The following is a 25,408-nucleotide window of genomic DNA, read 5'->3' on the forward strand; positions in this document are numbered from 1 at the left end:
CCTGGGACACTTACTTACTGTCACGTGCAGATACTCTCAAGTGGCCAAGACCACAAGTGTGGGTATTATAACAGGCCCATACTTATGCTTGTCTGTATACTTGCTGGTATGACAAAAGATTACTTAACTTTCATTTTAAATATATGTTTGAATAGCAAATATGAGGTAGACTTAAAGTGTACCCTCTTACTTTAATATAAGTATACTAATAGCATATTTAAATAAACTTCTTTTTTGTAAGGGTAACTTATAAAAATAGCACTCTGCATTTCAGTGTGAGACTGACATCTAGTGGACATTTCAGTATGAGAGTTTACAGACTTACAGACAAACTTGTTTTGCACACGTCTCTCAAACACAGAACCAGGAAACTCAGTTAAAAGAAACTGAAACTGATCTGCTGTTGAGCTGTTGTTTGTGTGTCTGTTTTGCTGTAGACGGTGAAATGGCTGAAGCCGGTGTTTTTTCAGTGGAGCAGTTCTTGTGTCCAGTGTGTCTGGATCTCCTGAAGGATCCAGTGGCCATTCCCTGTGGACACAGTTACTGTATGAGCTGCATTACAGACTGCTGGGATCAAGAGGATCAGAAGAGAGTCTACAGCTGCCCTCAGTGCAGACAGACCTTCAGTCCAAGACCTGCTTTAGCTAGAAACACCATGCTGGCTGAAGTGGTGGAGAAACTGAAGAAGACCAAACTAACAGCTGCTGTTCCTGCTGGACCTGGAGACGTGGAGTGTGACATCTGTACTCGAAGAAAACACAAAGCTGTCAAGTCCTGTCTGGTGTGTCTGGAGTCTTACTGTCAAACTCATTTTGAGCGTCATGAGGAGTTTCGCTCAGGAAAGAGACACAAAGTGACTGATGCCACTGGACGACTGCAGCAGATGATCTGCCATCAACATGATAAGCTTCTGGAGGTTTTCTGTCGTACTGACCAGCAATGTGTTTGCATGCTGTGTGCAATGGATGAACATCAAAACCATGAGACTGTATCAACTGCAGCAGAGAGAAAAGAGAAAGAGGTATGAACTGAAATGAATGCTGACACTTCAAGTGTTTCTCCTCACTGCAGTATCCAGCTGTATCATGGGTGCATCATGTGATCTACTCTCCCATTGGGTGTTACTACACGACAGCTCTGTGCATTTGAGCAGGAGTTGAACTTTACTCATCTTTCACATATTGCTCAATTTCCCTACTCTAACTAAACACAAATTTCTTTTTTGGTGCAAATTGCTTTCAGTTCATTTCTGATTAACATTAAGCTATAGTTGTAGAATAATGAAGACATTAATAATCATATATACACCCTTCATGTGTGAAGACTTCATGTCTAACCTAAATGCAAATAATAATCTCAAAACTCTCTATAAATGCTGTAAAAGAAGAACATTTTACATCATACCTTTGTGATAGTGTTATGTAATTTTTCTCAGGTTTGTTGTTTTTAATTTCTCCTCCAGAAACACTTGAAGGAGACACAGAGTGAAATCCAGCAGAGAATCCAGCAGAGACAGAAAGATCTTGAGCAGCTGAGAGCGGCTGTGGAGTCTCATAAGGTGAGTTTGGAGAAGAAGAGAAGTTTGAGACTCAGTTTGACTCCTCTTTCAGTCCCACTGAAGCCGCTGTGGCTCTCAGGCTGTGAGGAAGCAGTAAGAGCTGATTGTGATGTGTGTCTAACAGCGCTCTGCACAGACAGCAGTGGAGGACAGTGAGAGGATCTTTACTGAGCTCATCCGCTCCATTGAGAGAAGCCGCTCTGAGGTGACACAGCGGATCAGAGATCAGGAAAAGACTGCAGTGAGTCGAGCTGAAGGACAAATGGAGCGACTGGAGCAGGAGATTGATGATCTGAAGAAGAGAAACACTGAGCTGGAGCAGCTTTCACACACAGACCATCACATCCATTTCCTGCAGGTAACAGAGATCTAGAAAAAAAGCAGAGTAGACTTTAGCAAGATCTGCTGTTACAGCGACTAAATTTAGTCTTTAATTAACTGGCATTTATTATCTGAAGCACACTGATTGACTGATTGAATAAGAATCATTCTGCTGCTGGGAATGTAGTCAGGAATATTGTCTCGTGATGTTGTTTTTACTGTAAAACTGGTTTCAGTCAGGTACTCTGCAGCAGTGAGGTGACCTGATGAAACATGCTAATAATAGAGACCAATACGCATTATATGACTCTTTTATTTGCCCAATTAAGCATTAAAATCATAGTCTTAAGCATGTTTAACCCTCTGGTACTCTTAGATCATTTTGTCCAATAATGTTTATGTTTTGTTTGTTTATTCTTATTATTTTACTTTATTGGAATGGGACGAAGCTTGGTAAAGGTTTTGGCTCTTGCTACATGAACACACACCAAAAAATAAAAAAAATTCATATCAAATTTTAAAATAATATTTTTGTGCATAACAATAAACTTCTATAGATTTGTTTTTTTTTCTATTTTACTTGTTTCTACTTCTGAAAGAATCTGCCAAGTGTCTTTAGTTTCAGATAGAAATGTAGTTTTCAGGTCTTTGCTCAAACAGTGGTTAAGAGGTAATAAATTAATTATAATTACTGCATAAATATAATTTATAAACTTTAACCTAACCTGAAAATACAAAATATTAAAAACAAAACAAACTAAAAAATCTAACTAAAATATAATACATTCATTTCAATTAAATAAAAAAAAATAATAATAATGTGAGGATGACCAGAGGGTTAAACTTCTCTCAATGATGCATCATGACACAGTAAATATTTATTCACATATTATTTAATGCAGTGTTTTAAGTGGGCAGCTAAACATTACATTATTGAGGAATTAATTGAAAGAAAGCAGGTGTTTTTCTAGGCAGTCATGTTTGGAAGCTGGAACAAGAGACTTGTGAACTTTTACCAGAAATGTCTCTCACTCTATTTACTATTTCTTTGCACTCACTATTATTTTATAATTTCTTTGTTTTAATAATCAGATGTTTTTCTGGTTTATTGATTGTTATTCCTGTAGAGTCTTCAGTCTCTCTCAGCTCCTCCTGAATCTACAGAAAACATCTCTGTCAGTTTCCTCTCTTCTTTTGATGCTGTGAGAGAATCTGTCCGTCAGCTGAGACACAAACTGGAGGATTTCTGCAAAGAGGAGATGAAAAAGATATCTGGTAAAATATTAGAGATTCATCTGCTGTCTGTAATGAGACAAACAGCATCTAATATTATCATGAAAATGTTAGAAATGTCTGAGGAATGGATACAGGCATGGTTTTCTCTCTGTGTTTATATCTGTTATTTTCTCAGTCACTCACAGTAACATTGTTCCCAGGACCAGAGAGGACTTCCTACAATGTAAGTCACTAACAAACACAATAACACACACTGAGATACTTCATCTAGTACGTTTAGTTTAAAGTGACAGAAAACATTATCAGTGTTTTTATTAATCATGTGCAGTTTAGGCAGATTTATTACAGAATATTGCAGTTTACTAATTACTTCCCTGATCACTGTTGTTGTGCTATGATATTGTAATATTTACCATTATATAATCAGAGGAGCATAGAAAAGTTTATGAAAGTGTCACTCCACAATACAATAGCAACCGTTTCCAGGAAACATGTCGTTCAACCCGGAAACCGGAGCAAAATGTCGGGCCCCGGTGTGAGTCTGAACGCGCCCCCAGCTAACCATAATACGTGTTTGTTACGTAACTGCAACGTAATTTGACGACCGAACTTTCGTTGTGACAACGTAACTAGTTACGTTGTGACAACCGGAAAAGTGAAATTCCCGGATACGTTGCTACAACGTAACTTCGTGACGTTGCCAGTTCGTAACTGCGACGTCGTGGCAACGTTGCGGATCAATAGTTGTGTGCTGGTAATCAGTTGGTAATTTTTTATAATTATTTATTTTCAATGGGCGGACATGCAGTAGTTTAACCTAATTTATGTCCTCATATGCCCAAACTAATTTAAAGGCTGTTTCAACAGCTGTGAATGATGAATACAGACTCAAAATGAATTTAATTTATTTATTTTGAAAAACACACACATATGAACAGTAAAATACACCCAAATTATTAATAAAAACATAGCATATACAGCGAAATATGAATGAAAGCATTCAGGAGGTTCCGTGCTCAGCATCATTATAAACAGATATGATATAGCATAATATTTGCTAGCAGACAATTCAGATAATTAAGGAAAGATACCATAATCACAGATGTATAAATATTAACAAAAGTACTTAAAGTAGACTGTATAAACATCATTTTTCAAAATAATAAATCTTTAAAATATTGAAAATATTTGTAAAACAGAACAATGACCAATTATAACCACATGTGAACATATTTCACACAAAAATGTAAATTCTGTCATTCATTACTTACCCTCATGTCGCTCCAAACCCATAAGACCCTTTTGTGCAGAACACAAATGAAGATATTTTTAACAGATGCCTTGTGTACGCAAAAAACAGCAACAACAAAAATATTATGTTTTTATTCACAAATTATGTATATCCAATGCATTTTCACAAAAGCAGCATGAGATGAACAGTTCTCACGCCAACACAACACTGATGCATCACGGTTAACTTACATTTTGCACATGTTACAGTTGTTAATAAAAGTATTTTAAAAGTATAAAAAATGTTGTGCTTCCTAACTCAAGCTCAGTGCTTTACTGTCACATGTGTATTACCAAGAAGTAAATGTGTAATATTACCAGTAACTACACTTATTAATGCAAAACTATAATCATTTTATGATTTAATTATCTTTATTTTAGTTAGTCTGGAGCCCTGCTATATATGCATTGCAAATGTGGTACAATTAAAATTACTATGCAAGTACTAAAAAAAAAGTCAGCTGCTGAAATGTTAAAAGGAGAGTACATAAGAACTGCACCAAAACAGTGACTCTAAAATGGTTATAAAAACCAAACCAAATATAAATACTGAGAATGTGTTTGACATTCAAAAAAAAAAAGAAAAAAAGAACTTACACAGCAAAAGATGCAGTGACCTGTGGCTAAATGGCCTTTGGTTTTATGTAGCTGTGATTGACACACAAACAAAAGGGGAAAAAAGATAATAGCGTCGCTGAATATGAGTCAAATATTGCATATCTCTGTACAAATTAAAGTGTACTCATTCTTAATGAGTGATTATTATCTAATCAGTATGTCAGGGGTTCTCAACTCTGGCCCTCAAGTAGGGGTGTGCGATATGACGATTTTTGATCGTGGACGATAAAAATGTCTCCACGATCTGCTTTTGAAGAAATATCGTAGTATCGCGCTACCGCGCACATTGTCAAATACAGTTCTGGCGCCGCCGTCTCTATGTACTGTACAACACGACATACAGCAGTAGAGTTACTCAGACAGGACACTGCACTTATTCGCGATCGCAAAAGTACATTATTTGCATACAAGCCTTGCTGGTTAAATGTTTAATTTGCGCGCTGGTCTGACGTGCGCTTGTTCTGAGCGCATACACCTGAAGCACGCGCACTAAAACGCCTGTCTAACAGCGCCTGATTACTCAACTAAGTTATATTTTGCGCTAATACTGTCAAAACACACAAGGTTTACATACAGACTGAGTTGGTTATCTCTAAAATGAAAGTAAATAGTTAAGAGAGAAACGGATGCGTGCCTGTACTGTTTATTAGATGCGTGCAGCTCTTAAAGGGACAGGACACTAAACATGCTGTCGACTGCCATTAAAGGGATAGTTCACCCTAAAATTTAATTTCTGTCATTATTTACTCAGTGGAAAACCAAACAGTTGCTGGTCCACATTGACTTTGATAGTAGGAAAGAAAAATCCTATGGAAGTCACTGAGGACCAGCAACTGTTTGGTTTTCCACCTTCTTCAAAATAGCATTTATGTTCAGCAGAAGAAAGAAACTCATTCAGGTTTAAAACAACTTTTGAGTAAATGATGATATAAAAATACAACATTATGACAGAATTGACAGACAGATGACAGAATATTAATTTGTGGGGGAACTATTCATTTAATGTTAACAAAACAACAAAACACAAAGAGAAAAATCACTCACTATTCTTGACTGAAAAACTTTAATACAGTTGCTTTAGGAATCAGTCTATCTAGTGTTTTATTTTTATATTTGTTCATTCAGTTTCATTGAATGCTCTGCTAAATACACCTATTGTACCTGGAAATAAAGCACTGTTTGTTTTATTTGTATATTATGTGTATTTGTAATGTGTATCTTTGTTCTTATTTTTTAATAAGAAAAATAAAATAATGACACAGATTTTTTATCTTCACCCACTTTGGCCTAAATATCTGCCGTGCATCTTTGTCTTTCTAGTTTGGCTGTAATGCTCAGACAACTTGTAAAACCAAAATAGTAAAACTAACAAAGAATCGGGATAAAAATCGTGAATCGTGATATTTCTATAAAAAATCGTGATATGATATTTTTCCCATATCGCCCACCCCTACCCTCAAGGTCCACTGTCATACAGAAGTTGCGTCTCAATCAGCATCATAGTTCGCTAGGTTGTACATTAATATATTATGCACACAAATTCAAGCACTGGTAAGGACAGCTACACACTGGTGACTATTTTCGTCCTCATTGTACAACATCACTACTGACATTTATGCACAACAGTAAAACTGATATATTTTTTTTATGCTATTTTCAGCACATTATGATAAATACTTTGTTATATGTATGCGCAAGATTTCAGTCATAAATAAATATTTGCTAGATTAGACATTACCTGTCTAGTGATGTATGTTTATGCTGAAATATAATATTGGTTTGTGTTTTAAAATCTATCACGTGTCATTTTGTAGCGAATTATCTCTTAAGTTTTGAGCTTCAGAACTTCCTATAAGGGAACATAGTGAGCATAGATGCTTCCTGGTTTTCACAGCTTTTTTAGGGAGCAAACTAAATTTTGTGATTGAGACAGCCCTTAAACACTGACTACTGAGCAAGGGACCTGAGTGATTCACACCCAGAGTTTAGATCCACACCTGATCACGCTCACCTGTTTGTGACTTTATATTTAGTAAAACTGAAGAACTTGATTAGTTTGTTCATGTGCACTGCACTAGGTTGGAACAAAACTCTGCATGTAAGTGGACCTTGAGAGACAATGTTGAGATCTCCTAACACGACAATTCAGAGAGGCAGGATGACTTCTAGATTGATGACTTACAACACTGGTGTCCAGTCCTGGGCATGGAGGACCAACGTTCTGCAGAGTTTCTGGTGATACTTGATCAACTGCTCAGGTCTGCTTAATTGGGGTTGGAGCTAAACCAAACTAAAAAAAAGAGAAAGACAAAATAAAGTTAAAAATTATGATTCATAAATATGCACAACATCTGAAAATGCGCAAAGATGAGAAGAAAGCAATGTGTTTAATGAGAACTTTCAACCCACTGAAAAATAAGAAATATTAAGTCACAGATGCATTTTTTATTATTGTTATTGTTATTATTATTCTTCAAATAAATTATAATTACCTTTTGGTTTATTGATGATTTTCAGTCTCTGAAATAGAAACATTCTATCAATTATGGATGGCATCATACATCATATGTAACGATATTTATTAGGAGATCTAACACCATGTCTACACCGAATGGCGCAACAAAATACAATAGAACCTATAATTATATGATGATGTCTACACTGGATGCAACACAACAAATCCCTGACCGTAAACTGATGCCTCGTTCTATTCATGACGTACTGACACAAAGTTCAGATGATTTTCAATGGTCCCTTTGTCGCGTCCAGTGTAGACACGGTTTGAGAGTGTCTAGCTTGGGTATAGAGAATGGGAATCTACGTCATTGTGCATTGCATTCTGGGTATAAAATACAAATCACCAGAGGAAAAGATGACTATTTATGTTAATATTTTTAAGAGCTTCTGGCATTTTATTAGAATAAACGAATGAATATTCGAATCCCTTGTGGTATTAAAGATTGTCGTCAGTTATTTATTTTTTTGAAATAAGTCTCTTTATGTTCACCAAGAAAACTGCATTTATTTGATCATAAATAAAAACAGTAATGTTGTGAAATATTATTATTATTTAAAATAACTGTTTTCTATGTGAATATATTGTAAAATGTAATTTATTCTTGTTTTCGCAAAGAGTGATTTCTTAAGGATCATGTGACACTGAAGACAGGCATAATGATGCTGAAAATACAGCTTTGATCACTTTTTAAAACATACTGAAATAGAAAATAGTTATAAAAAATGGTAATTTCACAATATTACTGTTTTACTGTATTTTAATCAAAAAAATGCAGCAGTGGTGAGCATAAAAGACTTATTTCAAATACATGACAAATCTGACCCTTAAACTTTAGGCAGTGTATGTTTGAGGTATTACTTACTAGTCATATGGTTCATAATGTGTAGAGATGTTCTTCGACAGGAGATACTCTAGTGCACAGCCATCAGCATGGAAGAATCTAGGAACATAAACAATCTGTCACAGAGCCAACAACATTTATTATACAATGCCAGGTTTATTATATATAAACTATAGCAGAGGTGAAATGCAGAAAACAAAAATAATAATTTACAGAATATACAATTTAATAACAATGTACATTATAGGTTTACTTATTTAGTAATGCTCTTACAGTGTCACTTATGTTTGGACATCAAAGCCCTTTTAAAATAACTAACAAGCAAACACACACAATTTTGCAAAAGAAAATTACAGATGCATGGTGATAAAGGCAAAATATGTTGTGCAAGATGCATATAAAGTTATTTAAGCTTTCTCAGATCACCTGTGTTTTCCATTTCTCTGTCAGCAGCTCCCTTCAGAAATTGTTTAAATCAGGAACTTCTCCTGTGTCATAGAGGGTTTTTTCTGACACTTCTGAAATCACAGAACAAGTATCAATATGTGTTTAAAGATCAAAACCTGTTTTAAGTTTCAGCCCATTTTCACGCTCTGTGTAAGTGATGTATCCGATTAACTGTACAGTAACGTTACATACTTTTAGGTTAAATTAGTTTACTTCCATTCATCCTTTGACAACTTGCCAGCAAAACCTTTATATAAAAAACGCTCATCTACACATAAGATGCCATTAAAAGCCCAAACTTTCAGAAACAAGAGCTCAAGTCTATAGCTAGCTCTTATAGTTAATTTAGCCTCACGGTTGAGATGCTAACGGGCTTTTTCCGAAGACACTAAACCATTTCTATAAAGTAAATATTCAACAGCAGCGTGTCATTTACATGAAAAAAAGTGTCAGGAAAACTTGTATGTACTATTTGTGTAATTTTAGAGACTAAACTTACCTGAAATGAGTGAAAACAGCAGTGAGAGACGGCGTTTAGCTGTTTGACAGTTGAGCTGCCCCCCCCCCCCCCTCCGTTTCCATGGAGACTTCCTCAGCTCAGCGCGCGCACATTAAAGCACGTACAAGTCACGCAGAATTTAAGTAAATATAATAATAATATAATATAATAGCTTTAGAAATGGTAAACGTGGTGTAGAAATAACAATGAAAAAACACTGATTAAAAACTAAGGCGTATAAATAGGGATATATTTTTTCGTACACATTAATACATGCATCATGAACAATTTTTAAACTGTTTTATGTATTTTTAAAATATATTTTCAAAATATATTTCAATATATTTAACAGTTCTACATTCCTATGGGTGTAATTAATGTGAATTTATTAATAGGGCTATATAAAGATAGTTTATTATGGTGTTTGAACTACTGAGATGTTTAATATGTTTTTAAGGATGCATTATAGGCATATTAATATTATATAAATGATTGTTAACAGGTGTACAACACAGCGCAAGCGTTTTCAACCAGATAACCCACTGGGGGCAATTTCTGCCATGCCAAATATACAGAATATTTGCATATAGTTTGCGAATATTAATAACAAATATAATCTATGGGATGTGCAGGTTGTGCGGTGACACATAACCTGAAACTATTTCTACATCTATTTCTTCATTTCCTATATTAAAAGCAGTCGTCCATATTTGATTTGGTGAAAAGAAACACATTTTATCTTTAAGGAACGTTCAATCTTGTGTCTGAAGTTTAATTAAGCGGCATATGGTAATCAGAGAGCATATAAAGAATGTACACAGATACATTACGTGCATACGACGTTGCAGTTACGTTGTCAGTAAGTCATTAAATTACCAACATATTACGATTAGAGTATCTATCTGGGACGTTCTTGGTTATCTTGTTACGTTAGGAGGACGTACTGACGACGTTGTGAGTTGGTAATGCAATGGTAATGGAATTACATGCATACGACGTCGTGGTTACGTTGCCTATTGGTAAGTCATAAAATTACCAAAAATTACCAATACGTTACGTAACGGTTACGTCTTGTGTTAGCTGGGCCCCTAGTCTCGCGTCGCCAGACCTTCATTGGCCAAGCCCCGCCCATGAGGCCGTTGACCGACATGTCAAACAACCAATCACAGTTCGTTTCGTTTCGGGGCGTGGAAATGTCGCCACAATAACAGACCGGTGTGTGAAACTCTTGATGTATTTAAACGATTCTATGCCGCAAACTTTAAATATTTCACATACTTTTGAAAATCCAGCGTTTAGTTGACCTGATAAGCGCTCGTCGTCTCATTTGTAAACACGACAGCTTTCTTCTTTCTTGAGCGAGTTTGGCGCCACGGCATCTTTGTTTCCCGGCGGACCGAAAATAAACGCGACACTCGCGTCTCCCGGAAATCCGGTTTAATTCAACCAGTCGGATGACAACTTCGACATTCCTGAAGTGTTTCCAGAAAAGTTTCCGTGGGAGTGACTTCTGAGGCTGACCCTGTGTTACTTTGTGCCCCGTGCTGCCCAATAGTTCATTCATACTTTAATACTGACTGATCATCATAGCAACAATACAACAAATCCAGTACTTTTCTGAAAATGCAGCTTGACTTGTTTGTCTGTTCTGTCCAGATATCTGCAGCTTTCTGTGCTTGTGTGTGAATTGTAGACCTGCATGTGAATGTGTGAGCATTTGTGTTCATGTACAAGAAAAGAAAAGCATAACCAAATAAAATGAATCCATTTTCAAAAAAATCACTTTTTCAGTCTGAGCAAAGAGTTTTTTACAGTTTAACTTTAACAACCACTGATTACAGTTAGTTTTTTGTGTTTTTCTTCATCAGATTCCCATCAGTTCACTCTGGATCCAAACACTGCACATAAACGCCTCCGTCTGTCTGAAGAGAACAGAGTGGTGACTTTCACTGAAACACCTCAGCCGTATCCTGATCATCCAGACAGATTTGATGATTATCTTCAGGTGTTGTGTAGAGAGAGTGTGAGTGGACGCTGTTACTGGGAGATTGAGTGGAGTGGGAGTAAAGGTGTGGATATATCAGTGTCATATAAGAGCATCAGCAGGAAGGGATATGGTTATGAGTGTTTGTTTGGATGTAATGATCAGTCCTGGAGTTTGTTCTGCTCTCCCTCCAGTTTCTCATTCCGTCACAATAATAAAGAGACTAAACTCCCTGTTGGCTCCAGCTGCAGGAGAATAGGAGTGTATGTGGATCTCAGAGCAGGAACTCTGTCCTTCTACAGCGTCTCTGACACAATGAACCTCATCCACTCAGTCCAGACCACATTCACTCAGACGCTCTATCCTGGGTTTACTGTTTGGAGTCAATCATCAGTGAAACTGATATAGTTTCCTCATCTCTCAAACTGTCTGAAAAGTAAGATTTTATTATGCCATGTTTTACCTGAATATTTTTGTCTTACTGATATAATATTTGAGAAAACAACTTATTGTGTAAACTTTGTAGATTTTAATGTAACAATTTTGAGTAAACATTCAATGCCCAGTATACTGACATATGCAGTTTATTTTACATCCATATTACATGTTTGCATGATTTTATCAGTTTCAGATATTATTAGATTCATAATAATCAGATGCATCTGTTAACTGTAGTGTAAAGGTGGAATAAGAATACATGTGGAAATTACATATGACTGACTGATGTGAATCTGGGTTGACATTTATATGACTTATATATTCATATATTACTGTTTTGTTTTGAGCTCATAAATACAGCCTTGGTGAGTATTATTGATTAAAACATTTAAAAATCAATTACCTTCGTTTTTACAAGTAGGCCTACTGTATACATCTGAATATTTGATTTAGTATTTCACCGTGAAATCAGATATAAATTTGAGTAAATGTCATACGAATGAATGAATGAAGCCATCTAGAGCGGATCAAAGGCCAGAGACTCTTACTGACTCATAAATCGCTTTATCAAGTATGGAGCTTATAATTTAACAAAACTGAATATAATGTGGCATTTAACATAGTTCTGGATTTGAATTTTTTAAAACTTGAATAATGAATATTTGAAATTAAACAACTGCGACCGGTTTAAAATTCAAAGCCAGAAATTCAGATCGTACAGAAAGTAGGTCAGAGGTCATCCACAGGGAAGAGTAGATGATCTACGAAAAGTCGAACGAAGCTTCACTGCGACCGGGAGGGGATATGTTCGGTTCACTTAGGCTAGTTTTGTCCTGACCACAACATATTAACTCGTGGGAGTGTGATAATATGTCGGGGCCACCAGATATATATATATGTATGTCTATGGAGGGAACAACCATAGATATACTAAATGCCTCATTTTTTGTCATTGTATATAATGAACAATTTACATTCAAGAATATAATAAACTGTTACAAACATGGTATTCATATTTCCTGGAAAAAAACAACAACAAAAAAACAAAACAAACAAAACATAAGGAGGCTATACATCAATAATCACAATAAAAAAGAGGAGTTTAGTTCTTTGAATATGTTCATAGTTCAGGTTTCTTTCCGATTTGAAAGGCCTTGAAGAGTTTCTAAATAAATCCTTAGATCAACTTTGAAGTGGGAGATATTGGGCTTCCTTTCTGACCATTTACATTTGTGTATATAAAACCTACCTAATAATATTAGAAGATTTAACATAAAGATGTGACTCTTATCCATATCTTTATCAAAATAAAATATCTCTTTTTCTTATATTAATTGTAGATCCACTCAACCTAGTAAATAAATATTCAACATCAATCCAGAAAAATTGAACATACATACATTAAAAATAAAGATGCAAAACAGTCAAAAAACACAACATTCAGAAAGATCAGCTCTATATCTCTTGAGAAAATGGTTAGTTGGATAAATGATATGTATAATTGTAAAGTAAACTTCATTAACGTTATTTGTGACACAGAATTTGTTGTTATAAGTCCAAATCAATTTCCAGTTGATATTTTCAAAGTGATTATTCCAGAAGTACTTACTTCGAAATGTTGCAGGGCAATGAATCAAACATCTAAAAAATGTATTATTACATCTTAATATCTATCTTTGATATCAATAGCGTTTAATAAGACTCTTTTTTAAATGTTGATGGTTTAGATTCACTGAAGCCCTTTAAAAGCCGTAGAAATCCTGCTGGAATTGCATCGATTACAAAACAATATTCACGTGGAGGTATTGGAATATCACATTTCTCAAGAAATGCAGTATATGTAAGTAAATATCCTTCATCATTTATCAACTGTGAGACCATTAAAATATCATTTTTAACCCAATTAGTATAGAAAATTGATTTGTTCTTATATTTAATATATTTATTATTCCAAATGATCTGCCTATGAGGAGAAAAGTTATGTTTGTATATAAGAATCCAATATAAAAGAGTCTGTCTATGAAAATGAGAACTTAAAGGGGAGTTTGTTGACCTCAAAATCACACTCAAAAGAAACTCTATGCCACCAACTTTTTCAAAGATAAGATTTGGAATTATATACCATATCTCATCTTTATGTTTAATATAATGTTTCATCCAGTTCAACTTGAAAATTGTATTAGATGTAACAAAATCAATCACATTCAGGCCTCCTTGATTATACAAATGACATCAATTATTTTTATTTAAATAGTGAGGCTTGTTTTTCCATATGAAATGAAATAGAGTTGAATCAATTTTTTGAAATTTAAAAAAAAATATGTTTTACAGTATCAAAGGCTTTATATATATCTATAATTAAAATGTAGCTGTCATCATTTATATAATCCTTATAATCAATTAAATCTAAGATTAATCTAATATTATTGCTAATATGTCGTCCTTGCATAAAGCCTGACTGACTATCATCTATGATTGTATCTAAACATAACTTTATTCTTTGAGCAAAAATGTGGGACAACAATTTTGTATCATTATTAATTAATGTTATAGGCCTCCAATTGTCAAGAAGCAAACAATCCTTATTAGGTTTAGGTAACAATGTAATTAGGCCTCGACACATAGATGGGGGGAGCTTACGGGCTTCTATAGCTTCCTTAAAAACCAATAACAAAACTTCAGAGATCTTGGAATACTTTATAAAATTCACCTGTTAAGCCATCATTCCCCGGGGATTTATTGTCTTTTCACTTACTAATATTCTTTTTTAATTCTTCTAAGGATATATCTCGATCACAAACTTCTTTCTGAGTTTCGTCAATACCTTGTGCAACATTTTTAATATGAGAAAGAAAATTTGAAATATGGCTACTTTGTTCAGAATATAATTTTTTATAGAAATCTTCCACAAAATCAGAAATTGTTTGAGGATCTTCGGATATATGCTCATTAATTTTAAGTTTATATATATTATTAACACTAATATTTATTTTGTCTAAATTATGAAAATATTTGGTATTCCTTTCACCATGTTCTATCCATTTCCGTCTAGAACGAATGAAGGCCCCCCCGTGCCACATTTTGATAGATATTATCCAATTCAGATTGTAATTCAATTAACATATTAATATCAGCTTGTGTTTGCTCATCCTTTTCATAAATAAGAATAATTTCCTTAAGTACTCTGTCTTGCCTCATTATTTTTTCCTTGGATAATTATTTTCCCTTTTAATTGCCATATTACGGATCTGAAATGTTGTATAGTCCCAATGTTTGCCATATATCTGATCTTTTTTGGCTTTTGACAAATTTTCATTTATAATTTTTATGGCTTTTTCTTTGTATAATTTATCACTCAAAAGTGTATTATTTAATTTCCAATAATTTGGTTTAAATTTAATTGATCTGTTCCGTATGCATATTGCTAAAGTGATCATATTATGATCAGAAAAAACCGAGGGTTCTATTTTTGTTTCTTCCACATCATCTAATAATTCACTGGAAATAAGCCAAAAATCAATCCTGGATCTCTTAGATAAATCTTTGTTGTTCCAAGTGAACTGGATTTTTTAGTCTCCACACATCACAACAGTTTAAGTGCAAACAAAGATGATTAAATTCTCCATAAGTGCCTCTTAAGGATCTTTGAGGATGCCAGTCTTTAATAGGATCATTTATGCAGTTCCAGTCGTCCCCAAATATTAGTTTAGCATTAATAAAAGAATTTAACAAGGCATTTATTTTTTCTTCAAATTCAGCAAAAAGAAGTGTGTTTCTTTGGCTGTTATTATGGCCATATATATTACCTAAAATAAAAATATCCTCCATAAATTCAACAACTAAAATGATCCATCTTCCTGAGTCATGAACTACATTTTTTAGGCTTTTCCCCTGAAAGGAGCTCTTTAATATAGCAACACCCGCTGATTTACTGTTTCCATAACACATCCATATATTGTCTCCCCACTGATTTTTCCAGAAATCAAAATCTGAGGCTAAAGCATGTGTTTCTTATAAAAAATAAAAATCTGCCTTGAAAGATTTACAAAACAAAAAAACAGCTTTCCTCTTAATCTGTTCTCGTATACCCCTCACATTAAGTGAACACAATGAAAAAGACAAAGTGCAGAGTAGAACGAGTAGTTAACACAAAAACGTAGGTTTTGAGTAGAACAAAGAAACAAAATGATTTTCTAGACCTTTTGAGTGCAAAGTATTTAACAAGCAAACAATGGATTATAACTCTCTGGCCTGTCGAAATGCAAAGTTTATGTATACTGTATGAGCTTGCATGTCACTAACTGCAATTTAGAATGAAATAACATTTCTTAACGAAAGGCATACAAATTACCCATCATTCTTCTTCTCACCATTACAATCTTACTTCTTTACCATCGATGATGGCTCTGGCTCCAACGAAAAAAGCTTTTTTTCCTTGCTTTCGTGCCTCTTCAATTTGTGGCCACAGTTTAATGCGTCTCTTTGTCTTTTGTGGTCAGGTCTTCGCCGAACTTTAACTTCTTTGTTTTGAGGAATTCCGAGTTCTTTGGCATTTCCATACTCTTTCTGTGGTTGACCTGGACGTAAATCTCCGGTCGAGTTTTGCCACCTTCTCTCCGTCCGATCCTGTGGCTCACATCAGTTTGGGAGCGCAGATCCTCTCCGGAGTCTTGAATGAGTGTCTTGCAGATGTCGATCACACGCTGTTTAACATCTTCTCCCTCTTGCTCTGGCAGACCATACAGCCTCAGGTTCCATCTTCTGTGATAGCGTTCCATTTCGTTCAACCTGTCCTCCAGACCAGTTATTCTCTTCTGATGATCATCACTTGCCTTCTTAACCGTTGTTATTTCTGTTTTCATATCTTGAACTTCGTTGAAGAGAAACTCTGATGATTCCTTTAAGGCCTCGATAGTGTCTGCATTTTTCTTTATCAAGCTTGCAAGATTATCCGCATTCTCTTTTATTTTTTCAGCCACAAGTCTCACAATGTTGTCTTGCAATTCGGAGAGTGTAGGTTCAGCTTTCCCCTTCTTTGCGACCGGAGTGCACGGAGCTGAATCAGGAAGAGGGATAACTCGTCCATCGTAATTAGTGTAGGAATGCATATCACCTGCTTTAACAACTTCCATAACATCCTCCGTTAAATCTCTGTTTTCTGTTGTAAATGAAAGCGTCTTTTTACCTTGGTCTCTTAGTCTTTTTTCTGTCATCTTTGGTTTTTGCAACTACAGACTGACAAACTTTGGGCAACAGATCACGTCAACAAAGAGTCCGAAATCTTTATCTCAGTAAAAACCAACAACGAAAAAGAGATATTTCCACGTGTTTGCACTAATCAATTGTAACGTTTAAGGTTATAAAATAATTTAGCATCTCTTAGCCTTGAATATCAACAACTGTCCCGGCCGCCATCTTGCGCGCGCCCCCCTAAATGCCTCATTAGCGACTGTTTCTATGGGCCGCTATACGTAAGCCGTCCGCCATATTGTAGCGGTATACTTAGCGTCATTCACCATAGTAACCACTGAATATTCGAAAGATGCCACAATCATACACAGAACGGCTCAACGGCTCTGTGCGAAGCTACAGTACGGTGAATGATGTCAAAAATACCGTTCCAAGATGGCGGCAGCATACGTGCCTGGAGCCATAGATATATATAGAATGACTAGATGTGTTACGTCGAGGTCTCTAGCGTCCGCACAGGTCGGCCATCTTACCACAGGCTGGCTTTCTGGCGGGATCAGTCGAACCTGAGGTAAACGGAGGTAACCTGAGGTAAGGTAAGTGACCTGCACAAACGTTAATACTCTTATCTCGCTTAAATCTTGATGGATTTACAAACTGTTTGTTTTCTTACAAACATTATTAACGTGGTTATAATTCTGGATGCTTGAAGATGTTGAAATTGCAGCTTTTCTCCTCGAAAAAAAAACTGACTTAATCGTGCAGTTTAGTTGTGTATCACGGCTAGCTAGGCTACTACCCAGTAATTTGGGGCGAGACAGAATTACGCTTTCTTTTCAATATAATACACACATTATAAACATGATTTAACTGAATTTACACATGATTTCCTGTCTGGTCGGTTTGTTAAAACATCTTACATTATGATTTCTACAGGAAATTGCTGACAAGATGCCAGACTTTTGTGCCGCCTATGGCTGCTGTAACCGCCGTTGTCTCGAAACGAGAACCCGAGGGATCACCTTTCACCTGTAGGATATTACAATATTATGAATTATTTTTAGGATAATCGTTAGTTACTTAGTGGAAGTATGTACATATTACATAATAGTATTGCTAGATTGTTGTTGACACAAGGTTTAGAATATTTTGTTTACATAATCACTGAATGTTTGAATATAGTTTTTATCTTATTCTTGAATTACTTACATACTTACATACAGTTACCCCCAACATATGATAATCTAGGTGTTTACTTGTGTCCTTGGCCTTAAATGGAAAGATGGATTTAAAATGTTGACAATAATTTATATATCTGGGTACATTTCTCACTTTTTTAAGGTTTCCCAAATCCAGAGAGAGGCGGAGGAAGTGGGAAGTTGCCCTAAGAAGGGACGGTTTTGCTGCCACTGACAGGACACTGATCTGCAGCGAGCACTTCAAGACCGAGGACTTCGACAGGACCGGGCAGACTGTGCGGATTAAAGATGGTGTTGTGCCATCCATTTTCAGCTTCCCAGCACATCTTCAAAGGGTATGTGTATGTGTATCACTGACCAAAAATAATTTAAGGTGTATGTTTTTAGGTGTATGCAATTTTAGGTGTATACTGATATATCAATATACACGTGATTAAATGTGATTTGTTTTTGTTTCTGCAAGGTATATAATTTGTTGTTTATTACAGCACATTTTAGACACTCAAAACTACTTTATTTTAGTCAGTAGCAATAAGAAGCACAACAACTTCAAGACAACTAGAAGACAACCTGCCAATGGACTTGATGCCTGATGTAAGTATTTGCAAGTGAAATGTCACAACTAATGATAGCAGCATATAGGTAAGGGATAATGTATAGAATGCCGGTCATTATTGGGAAAATAAGTCCCGACAGGGTGAACAGGACCCCGATCGACACACAGCGGAGGGACTTATTCCCAATAATGACTGGCAATCTATACATTATACATTCCAAAACGAAACAATAAACTCTCCACGATATGACTCTTTAGCCTACATAGCCTAGGCTATAGCCTATTTGTTACCGTTCATCGTGGCTTTTGCTGAGAAACAAATAGATTACAGATTTAACATAGGCTCGAACGTTGGGAAGGCCCATTCAAGTGAATGGAACTTTCTGCAGCCCTCTGAAAAGCCGTGTAATAACTTGTAATATTAAATCCTTTATCTTGGTGGTACCCAGAAAGGTCTATGATGGTGTTAGTAGTCTATGAGCCCAGTATTATTTGAGGTGGTACTCTGTTAAAAAAAAGTTTGAAAACTACTGGCTATCTCACTTTCTCTGTCACTCATACACTAGAATGAATAAACATTTGTGAACATCGAAACTACACCCAGGGGTACACAACCTTTACATTTTGTGTCCAGAGCCACAACACATATTTTTGCCTTACAAGTGGAGAAGCCTATACAATTTCTTAAAAGTATGCTGTTGTGTTGTCTGTTGAAGAACTGTAGAACCCAAAAATGTATTCAGGCTCGCAGAATTGAGATTGAATTGAAGATTGAATTCTTGAAAAAGTAAGTTATTATTATTTTGCCAATACAACAGGGAGCCACTGCAGAGAGGAGAGTGAGGAGGTTGAGGCACAAGCGGGAGCGCAAGCTGCAGGCCACTGAGCACTTGTATGCATTGCCTGCTTCCCCTAAGGCTATAAAGGCCAAATTTGTACAGGCCTCAGTGAGACTGAGGAAACTGCAGCGGGAGAAGAGTAATGCCTTGAGGAGAGAGAAGAGGGCCAAGAACAACATGCAAAATTGTATTTCTATCATCACAACTCTCAGAAGATTGTTGCACTGCATTTTTTTCTAGTAATGCATTTAAAAAAAAAAAGTAAATATCAACATCACTTCTATAGGTTTGTTCTCTATTAATTATAAAACATTCAGCTGTAGATACACAAATACACTAATGAAAAAATACACAGAGCCGATCCTCCCTTTGAGCAGAATACACAAGCCGCGTACGGCCCCCGAAACACCAGGGGCCACTGCTCTCAAAGATGTTTTAATTTTAGTTTCGTTTTTGAATTTGGCCAGTAGTTATGAAACAACACTGAAACTACTGATCAAATGACATAAATGGGTTACAGTGAAAGATAATGATGATTATCCAGATATGTATCCAACAAAGACATGGTCCTACAGTCTAAATATGATGAAAATTCAATGGATGATGATTCTGAAAGATATAAAATGTATTTTGAGTAGAAGATTTAACTTCCGCTGAGCTTGCTACATGTGTTAGAGATGTCTGTGTCTCACAGCTCAAAGCTTTCTTGCTCTATGAGAGTGATGGCATGTTATGAATACAACTCAACTGATGTGATCAGAGAAGGGGGAGAATGTGATGGAAATTGCTATATTTTCTATGTATTCTCTATTTTCCATATGTTTTATTTGCACAGGTTTCACCTTCAGCACTATTCACCATCACCTTCAAAGATGTCTGTGTCTCACAGTAAAATATGTCAAATATGAGATAAAAACACAAAGGTTTTGCCTACATCTTATGATTAATCTGTCAGGTTTTTAAATGTGTTAAATGTGATTGCTGTTATTATTGAATTTCATTAGTCCCACGATTAATGTGCGGCTGTTCGCAGGAAAGTGAGCAAGACAGGACATTTATTTATATCTGGTTCACAATTGTTTTGCATTAGTGTTGCCAAAATTTTGGACATTTCTCAATATAGTTTGAAACTTTGTGATTTTTTTTTCTTTTAAAAATGAAAAATAATTTAGAAAACACTCTTTGAAACGATTCACTAAAGGCAGTCTGGCAGTATTTTCTGATCATATGTTCATCACAGAAGCCATAATGAGCCATTTTCATACAAACACTGTGTCTCTGAGTTCATTTGCAATTGAAGGCAGCCGTTTATTTTGTCCAGAAACAGTATAAATGATGTCTAATGAGACTGCAGTTGATCTTATAAGACGTTGAAAATAAGTCCACAATGAGCACATCTGAACTGAATTTGAACCTTCTAGAGGCGTCCTGACATCAATATTGGACGCTCAGAAGACGTCATATAAACTTTCATTCTGGCTCCTCAGGAGACGTCATTTCAACGTGCAACAAAGACATAATATATACAAAATAATAATGCACCTAAAAGCTGGTTTGCTAATAAACAAAAGAAGAAACTTTGTCATCTGTCTCTCTGTTTGTTTGTTTGTTTGTGTTGAATATGTTACAGCAGTGTAAAGCCTCCACAGGGGGATTATTCGTGCTCGTCTCGGTTTCTTCAAGGCGTTGGTGAGATCAGGTAATACTTCTTACTGTACTAACCAGACTTTATACACATCACTATGTTTTTAGTAATTGCTTGAAATTAGAAGATTGAGAAGGCAATCGCTTAATAAAACCTATAATATTTTTATATTATTAATAACATGGTAAAATATTAAAGATATTTTCTAATGTATTTGATTATTTGTAAATTAATTGTTTTATGCAAGGAAACCGTGATGGGTTATTAATGCACGTTTAAAAGAGGGATGAAATCAGAAATCATAATGAATATGATCTGCTGATGTTGATGTGTTTTGATCAGTTTGTTCAGATGATGCTGCAGCCGCGCGCTACTAACTAACCAACCTTTAACTACCCATTATAATCTAAACACTTCTCTCACTTCTTACATTTTGTTTCAGTACTTGCTTGAAATTATAATATTGGCAAACACACATTTAATACAACTAAAACGGATATTTTGCAAGTAATACTGTGTAGGTACTTAAAATTGAAAATGCTGTATAAGTCATTATGAATGTGTATTATGGCATGACATTGTGAAAGGTTAGCTATACTAAAATAAACGGGAAACTCTTCACCATGGGCTGTTTGTCATTATTTCACACTGTATCCAGTGCTGGTGTGTTACTGTGTTTATCCTGCAGGGGCTGGCGCTTCATTATCTGTGAGCCATAATCATCAACATTTCAAGAAATATTTCACTATGTGCAATGAATCTAGATAATATATGGGTTTCACTTTCTGAAATGAGTGACAAAAATATTGATCTTTTAAAATTGACATTATTGATACAGTCTTGCCAGGAGAGCGTGTAGATCAGGAATCAGAAGAGGATCTGCCCTTACGAAACAAAAATATATTGCAATATACTAGAATTTGTATTGCAATACATTAGAAAATATATTTCAATGTATCAGAAACTTCCTCATATATTTGAAAATATATAGCAATATATGAATGGACAACCTATTGCTATATATTGATTCATATATTAAAATACATTGATATACAAACAAAACTGTATTACATTATTGCACGTATGTTTTTTTTTATGAGTTAAGCAAGCTCATGCATAGGTTTACAGAGAGGTTTACAGAACCGTTTAATAACGTAACTTAACTAGGCTGGAGTAAAACACAAACCTCCTTTTCCAGTATTTCTTTGTTCTTGATGGAATCTCATATTCTGAACCATCAATGTCGGTACCACTTTGCTGCTTGCGCGATCCGTTATGCGCATGCGCAGATGATAATCCTGTTTACGACACTGCACGATCCCACGCTTGTGCACCTTTGCACCGCGCGAACATATTGCGCATGCGCATAACCGATCGTGCCGCCGAGTCTGTGCGTACGTGCCTCAGCGGTGAGAGGAGAAAAAAAAAGATGAAGTTTGCGCTAGTGAGCTGGTCAAAGGGGAAGGATAAAGATGCTCTCAGTATAGTCCCCGTAAATTGGATCGTAGACTTGTCCTGAAAACTCTAAAAAGGAGTATCTTATCGAGTGCCGCAGCATCGGTGGCAAGAGGCCTACTAATGGGTGGCCGGTTGAAACAGCACACATTTTGCAGTTGGCAGGCAAGTACAGTGCTTTTTTTATATATATTTTTTTACTTGGTTAGTCATGGAACATTATTGATAGCAATTATCCTGTTGAGGTTTTTGCATTATTGGCCAAGTAACTTTCGCTGTAGGCTATTAGCTTCGGGACAGTGAGGAGCTAGCTAACGGCCGTCACGTGAGTCCCGCTTCATTTGAACTTTTAGTTAGCTAAGGGCCATTAGTCACATGAGTATGAATTTTTATTTAGAAGTGAAACATTAAACACTTACTTTAAAAGTCCTAAATTGAAGATTGTCAGCTAAGATTTGGGTTAATAAGAATACTTAACTGTCAACATTGTCAGCCAATAACATTGTACAGTGAAAATCAGTTTAGCGGCTGTACATGGCAGCAAAATTTAACGTGTTAAAATGAACAGACTAAACTTGTATAAAAGCAGGGGCAAAACAATACAAAAAACTGTAAAAACATCAAAATGGCAGTTAAAGGCTCCAAAAAATGAGCGGAGGTGTATTTTGTTTTTTACATGTTATGTATTTACAACTTGTTTGGAGTCCTGTTGTGGTAAATTCGGTGGGCCATATTTTCCAGAAATTCCATCACTCTTAGCAGCTGTGAGGACCCTCATTTCGGACAAGATCACAGAGAGCTCAAGCAATGGAGGTGAAAGCGAATATGAAGCCAGTGTTTCTCTACCATCACCTCCTCAACCCACATCTCCCAAACCAACATCAGTAAGTACATTTTTGTAATGGTCAATTAAAAACATAAAACATTCTGTCACTGGTGATTTTCTTTGTTTTTATTCTGCTTTGTCTTTCCTTCTTACAATTAATTAGGTGCCACTTGGAAATGATGACTCCTCCAGAGTGTCTGCCCATTGTTGGGAGACTGCAAAAGCACAACCTACAGCGAAAGGAATGGCCCGCACCCTCCTGCTGGGCCTGTTCAGCATTGATGTCCTACTGAAGTCCAACCTGACGGGAGGGGTCAACAAGGTCGATCCATCTGCAGAGAGACGCCAGCCTCTGGACCCCAAGAAGCTTACAGCTTTACTCAGTAAGACAATAAGAATTTATTTTTAATGGATTAATATATTTTGCAAAGTTATTGTAAATGGTAAAGGGTAACAAACACTTTAGGACTGAAATGTACACAACTAATAGCGAAACAGATGGACGAATAAAAAGCTTTAACAGCTTTGATATTCTTTTAGATATAAAGCCATTTCTCTATCTAGTCAGAATACATCTGAATACAAACATTTTTTAGCATTAAAATAGATCCCCTGTAGCAGCTTTCAAATCCCAGCACCAGCACCAATTCACCTCCCATAGGCATGCTTGGCTACGGCAAAGTACAGTTGCTTTCACTGACCACAATACTTCCTGGAAAACAAAGTGGATACAGTAGTATAACCTCCTCACTCTAAAAGCCCCTTGGAGAACCTTCCTAACTCCTTCCTTGGTTCCTTGAGAAGCCAATTCTGATTTCAGACTGAACTATTTACAGGTAACCCACTGAAGAGCGAGGACTAGGCACATAAGAACAATTTTACCAGTATTAGGATCCACCTCATCTTTTGCAACAATCAGAGGCTAACATGGATGTCTTTCTTATTTTCTTTTCTTTTACAGATGCAGTTGTTCAGCAACACCCAGGGGCGAAGATTCCAGACATACGAACGGCCATAAACAAAAGGATCTGTGAGTTAAGACACCAGGAGAAGAAAAAGTCCATGGACAACTGAAGGACTGGCCAAGGCTGTCTTGATAAGTTAGCATGTGGGATCCATAACACTGCACTAAAGGATTGTTGTCCTGTTTTTGTCCACTGAGGGATTGTTCTGTTTTTGTTGCACTGAAGACTGTTTTATTTTATTACAATGAAGAACAGTTGTCCTTTAGGAAATGTTTTATTAATTATTTTAAGTATTTTTGTTCATTTATAGTTGTTGTTGCCATCTATTGGATCACATAAAAATATAACATGTTTAAAAGAAGAAAAAAAAAAGATTTTATAGCCTGGAACTAATTATGATATGGCATATATGGCACATCCCTACCAGCAAACCAGCTTGCCGTTTGCCGAGCACATTATGTACATTATGTGTACATAAGCTTCAGATGGAACCATGGTGACATGCCTTTCATTCTGTTTGTTCTCAGGTCACTGTCCCTTCAGCTGCTGCTTTTGAAATAAACCTCATTCAGTTAATGTGAACTATATTGATGTCTTATTCAATCTATTAATCTGTATCGTGTATCTTGTCAGTGTGTGCACTTGCTTGGCCATTTGTAGTTGATAAACAGGAAAGTGGGTCCAGCTGAATTGAAATGATCATTTGTTAGATTGGTATAATAAAGGTTATTATACCGCGGCAGCGGTCGCGGCAGTCGTCGTGTGAAGCCCTCTTAGTGTAAAGACCATCGACTCTACCGTGCGACTCCACCGGGCAGGGACACCGGCAAGGGATAGTAGTAGCTTTTTATTTAATTTTTTCATTGATATGTTTATTATTGAAATGTTGTTGTTATATGCATGTTAATTTTATTTAATTTCTTTATTTTCTTAAATATGTGGGTAGATAGTATTTATAGAGTTGTAACTTTTTAGTTTTAGTT

The 25,408-nt window shown here is 35.9% G+C and overlaps 1 protein-coding gene and 1 long non-coding RNA gene across 2 annotated transcripts; one reads left to right on the forward strand and one right to left on the reverse strand.

Annotated features, from left to right (window-relative positions):
* The first annotated feature begins 359 nt into the window (after window positions 1-359).
* On the forward strand, window positions 360-12,131 carry LOC306885325 (tripartite motif-containing protein 16-like). The gene is made up of 6 exons (XM_079441776.1): window positions 360-1,021; window positions 1,463-1,558; window positions 1,683-1,916; window positions 3,007-3,154; window positions 3,291-3,338; window positions 11,197-12,131. Exons 1-6 carry the CDS (start codon window positions 446-448, stop codon window positions 11,718-11,720), a joined length of 1,626 nt encoding a protein of 541 aa, XP_079297902.1. The 5' UTR covers window positions 360-445; the 3' UTR covers window positions 11,721-12,131.
* Window positions 4,010-9,397, reverse strand: LOC306885345. Its single transcript, XR_013785524.1, has 6 exons — window positions 9,329-9,397; window positions 8,809-8,900; window positions 8,404-8,481; window positions 7,516-7,543; window positions 6,478-7,313; window positions 4,010-5,205 (listed from the first exon to the last, which is right to left on the reverse strand). It is a non-coding gene; the product is annotated as an uncharacterized lncRNA (long non-coding RNA).
* Window positions 12,132-25,408: the final 13,277 nt, after the last annotated feature.

The sequence above is a fragment of the Barbus barbus genome, assembly GCF_936440315.1.
Source record: "Barbus barbus genome assembly, chromosome: 19".
NCBI lineage: Eukaryota > Metazoa > Chordata > Actinopteri > Cypriniformes > Cyprinidae > Barbus > Barbus barbus.